Genomic DNA, 4986 nt, shown 5'->3' on the forward strand with positions numbered 1-4986 from the left:
TTGAACTGTGCAAGTTCCTGAAAGTGCTGGGTTATTTCAGGACATTMGACCYTAGGAAGGGTTGAAGGAACTGTCCAAAGTCCTTAAAGTGCTGGAATGTTTCAGGACTTCAGACAGTGTGAAGGACTGAAGGAGCTGTCCAAGGTCCTGCAAGTGCTGGAATTTTTTTAAGACTTCAGACAGTGTGAAGGACTGAAGGAACTGTCCAAGTTATTGAAAGTGCTGGAGTGTTTCAGGACTTTAGACCAGTGGTTCACAACCTTTTTAGACTTGTTTACCCACTGAGCCATTTTGTCACACCACTAGTACCCCTTCAGTCAAACCTAATGATGATTCTCCAAAACTATAACCTACTACAATTGATCATTAAATGAAAACTATTTATTTAACCCTCTAGAACGTGAAAGTGAACACATTTAAATAAATAAACCAGGTAATGGCAGGTGCAGAACACAGCAGCATTCAAAATACTGTACATCAGAAACTCACCCAAATGAGCAAATTCTGTGAGATTCCACATTTTATACTGCGTTCCATTTTTTGTTAATTTTGTGATTACGTCCGCAATTTCCACATTGCGATAATCACAGGGCCCTACAAATCTTAGTCCTATTTTTATTTATTTTTCACACACCTYGGAAATTTTTCTATGTACCCCCTCTAATATGCTTGCGTACTCCAGGGGGTACACATACCCCTTGTTGGGAATCATTGATTTGTGTMACAAAATGGGTAATATCATGTGAAACATGCCAAAATTATATAAAGGTTTTTTTTTTACCTTATATGAAAGACATGCATGTCAGGCACTTTAAGACCACATCAAACGTATGACACTAAAAAATTGTTTTCCATGAATCTTTCATTTTTAAGTCCTCAATCAGTAAAGAACTTTCAATTCAAACCACATTTAAACTTAATTCAATTACAGCTAAAGTGATTTGACTGGGAGACACAAGAGCTGCACAAGAGGGGAGAAAAAAYGAGAAAAAAAAGAAAAGCACTAAATGATTTGTAATTGAAGCTTTTTTAAAATATTGTTTAGAGAAATGAAATTGAATTCTGGGAGATAAAGGAGCTGTGGGTGGAGGGGAGGGGTGACCTGCTAGAGGGAGGTTTGCTATTTCTATAATTGCTTCATGAACATATAGGCTTCTTCTTTGTCATGCCAATAAAGCAGAGAGCTCTCTTTTTGTATTTAGAGAGAGAGAGAGAGAGAGAGAGAGAGAGAGAGAGAGAGAGAGAGAGAGAGAGAGATGCTGTTATTCATCAGACAGGAGGAAGGAGGGGAGGGAAGGAGGGAGGGGGACTGAAGGCTCGGAGACAGTGGACGAAACTGACTCACGCAGCCCGTTTTTTCCCCTCCCAGACTCCGAACCAGACCTGCAGCACGACGAGGACCATGCAGAACTTTCCTCTGGCTTCATCCTGAATATTTCTTTCATTTTGGGGCTATAAAGTGTCTCATTGAGCATGATGGTGGCGGTGAGTTGAGACATCCCGAGTGTCTTCGGGGACGGGACCAGGTGTTCTCCCACATTTTTGGTACCTCCTGAAAAAAAACAAAACAAAAAAAAAAACAACAACAACCTGCAGACAACTTCAGATGATTTCCTGTTTTCCGCCCTCGTTTTTACCCGACCCGGCTCCTTCTTCCTTCCAGTCGTTTCCCACTTGATTAGAAACATTTCTATCTGGGAAGGGGACAAGAAGAAGGCATCAAAACAATTCAGTCCACAAGGATGCGACTTCAGCCCGGAGTCTGGTAGTCGGTCCACACAGCTGCTGCCAACATGTTCAGGCGAGGTAAGACAAGTGTTTGTCAAGCTTTTGTGTCGATTTGTTTTACTTAGTTTTTATTTTATTTTATTTATTTATTTGTTAAACTGAATCACAAATGGCACCAACTAACTCAGCCCTTGCCCGCATTGTTTTATCCGGACCGGGCCGAGAGAAAGAAGACGAYAAAAGGAGATTAAATGTTTACTCACTAACAAAATTTAGTCTTAAAATAGCGAAACGCTGCCGCACTGCAGTTTGTGGAGACTTCACGAGGCTGGCGCTGTTTCCTGCGAGCGCGTGAGAGGAGAGACATGATGGGTGATGAGCACGAGGAGGAGGAGGAAGAAGAGGGCGCGTGCGAAAGAAATAATGAGGGCACAGATTTTGGGCACTAATGGCGCAAAGTTCAAAGCGTTTGGTACAACTCTGCATCAGCGCGCGCAAGGTTGGCTTTCAGTGCGCGTGTTGGTTTGTGGTTAAATTAAGAGCAAGGGTTTTTTATATTTATTTAGTTAATTAGTGGACATACAGSGGGTCCAGGGGCCCCCCGGGCTGCCGGTGATTGGCCCCGCTGACGCGTCCACGCGGTTCTGTTGTCATGTGTTGACAACCAGCTCAGTTTCATCACAATGACCTTGCCTTGAGTTGACAGGAAAGCTTCCAGTCCCCTTTAATGACTTTTTTTATTATTCCATCTCCAACTAAACAATCACTAATGAGAAAAAAAATGCAAGTAGAAAAGAAAACAGAAAGTATGTTGGTAAATAATTCACTTTTTAGTGAAAATCTTGTCCTGGATGAACAACTACAGTATGRTGCTGATCCACAGGAATCTTCTAAAGCTACAAATGTGGCCATTAGTTCAATTAAACAAAGGTATAATTTATTCTTCACAATACAAATAATGTATAATCATCACTATAACAAATGACTGATTGGACTTCAATAAGGCTGTTATATTTCAAATACCATAAACTCATGTTCAGATTCTCACTGGCCTTGATGCCCACACCTTATAATYGCTTTAATGATAGAAGAGAAAATGAGAAGTGAGAAAAATGTGGATTTATTGCAAACGATATTGCAGTTTTAAACAACAATAAAATTAATGTTTTTCTTATATTGTGRAGACTTAACAATGACCATCATTGTCATCCATCACAAGTTTGGTCTTTTGTAACAATTTGGGTCAATATTTGTTAATTTCTGTGCATTTGACAGCTGAAGACTCCACCTCAAATTTCATGTTTCACTTTTTTAATGTAAAAAAAACTCACGATGTGAGCTATTGTTGTGATTAAACTCTCATATTTCTCAGTTCTCTCTTTCTCCCCAGTCATCAATCAGCTAAAGCAGGTGTAGACATCAAGACCAGTGAGAGTCCAAATATATTAAAATCATTCAGAATAGAAACATTTGTTACAGTCCAAGCGGTCTTTTGAGATATTTATAGTGCAATGATGACACATTTTTAAATATGCATGTAGAGTTTTACTCAATTTTGAAGTTGTTTATTGACCATAAAATTGGTCAGTTGTAGAGGTTAGCCAATATGAGTTTCTATGGTCAAAGCTGATCTTTAGAAATCAGAGTGACTGATGGTTGATTAAAACTCTTAACCAATAATTTTCATATAGCAATGTATAAGTGTATAATCACATATTTCAATGTATTAGTGCACCATTCTTGCTAATAACAACTAAATTATATGTTACTGGTTGTAGCAGCTGATGTTGCATCTTTATTTTCTCATTGGTTAGGAAGGTACAGACATGGCTGATTGACAATTTCTTTTAAAACTAAGCCAATATTCGCTGATTAATTGGTCTGTCTCTAATTAATACACTACTTGATGTCATGAGTTTAATGTCAGGGACCGAGATCAGATTAAAATTAGTGCCTCAAGTGAATCAGCTATAAAGTCTATAGTGCTGGCGTTTGATTGACAGGAGCATGAATGGGTTTTCAAAGCTAGAACTGAAGGTGCTCCATTTAGGCTCCTGTACCCCACCTCTGACTGACACGCACACTGATATTTCAACAATATATACGTACATAAAAATCCTATTGATTAAGGGGCGGTGACTCATCTACCAACAATCCCCCCTCCCTAAAAATAAAAAACAGAAGATGAAAAAATAAATGAAGGTCCAGTGGGTGTGTGGTGAATGGCAGCTTGTCAGAGAGCAGCTCTGTGATGTGTGGAGCACGGCTGTCGAACCCTGAGAAGAGAAGCATTCTTTAATAGAGATATTGGAAGTCAGTCGTTTGTCATTGCCGCGCCGCTCAAAGCCAAACGGCATGTCAGTGCACGTCACAATCTTCGGGGGGTGGGGGGCACAAGTTGGGCCATCTACTCTTTGGGTGGGGGACCTAATGGGCTTTACAAGAGGGCTGATTAATTWGCATGAATGTGTCATTGTGTGTGTGTGTGTTTATGTACAACGAAGAGCTTCAGGGAGACAACCTTCCATTTTAATCTTCCTGTAAGTTTAGATGGATCAAACACACATGCATGCACACAAACACACACACACTAGAGTCACCCACTGGTGAAGGCTGATGCATGCGTTGTATCTCCTCCCACAAATATGTTGCTGTCACTCACAATAATGAAATTCAGAGTAATTGTGCAGTCCGCCTGAGATAAAGTTATCTATATCTGTCACTTACCTGCAGTATCTCTCTGCGCTGAGATTAAACAAGGGCCAGAAAGCAAAACAGAGGAGGATGAGTGTCTTTTTTTTTTCTTTGTGCGAGTGTGTAATGAAATCTCCCTCTGTAGCTCTTTTCTCGCATGTCTCTTGTTCTTTTTCCATCTCCGTGCTCGGCCAGCTCCCGCTGCCAGCATCACTCTGAGAGCAGAGAGGGTCTGGCAGCCTGATGGGAGACTAGCTTGGCTGATTTGAGTGGCTCCTGAAGCTTTGTTTCCCAGCTTGTTTGGAGCTGGATTCGGATCACTTGACTCCGGCTTCATCTTCCAGCTTTGCAAATGTCATAGTTATCTGTTTGACTTACAGCTATGTGGACGCTGACACTGTGAGGAGGAAATAAAAAGGGGCAAACCTTTAAAGCAGCTAAACACTTTTATTGTGGAAAAAGATACATTAAAAGGTTTTTGTTTTCAGCTGCAGTTTAGTACTTAACAGTTTCTCTGAGGGAATCATTCTGTTCTGGCAAAAATATATATACAGTATATACTGT

The 4986-nt window shown here is 40.4% G+C and overlaps 1 protein-coding gene across 1 annotated transcript in view; it reads left to right on the forward strand.

Annotated features, from left to right (window-relative positions):
- The first annotated feature begins 1302 nt into the window (after positions 1–1302).
- Positions 1303–4986, forward strand: part of rtn4rl1a (reticulon 4 receptor-like 1a) — a 137477-nt gene continuing 133793 nt past the window's right edge. Inside the window, exon 1 of the mRNA XM_014016925.1 lies at positions 1303–1806. Within this exon, the coding sequence (XP_013872379.1) occupies positions 1794–1806 (13 nt within the window). The 5' untranslated portion in view covers positions 1303–1793. The remainder of the gene's footprint in view (positions 1807–4986) is intronic.

Source organism: Austrofundulus limnaeus, unplaced genomic scaffold (assembly GCF_001266775.1).
Source record: "Austrofundulus limnaeus strain Quisiro unplaced genomic scaffold, Austrofundulus_limnaeus-1.0 Scaffold157, whole genome shotgun sequence".
Taxonomy (NCBI): domain Eukaryota; kingdom Metazoa; phylum Chordata; class Actinopteri; order Cyprinodontiformes; family Rivulidae; genus Austrofundulus; species Austrofundulus limnaeus.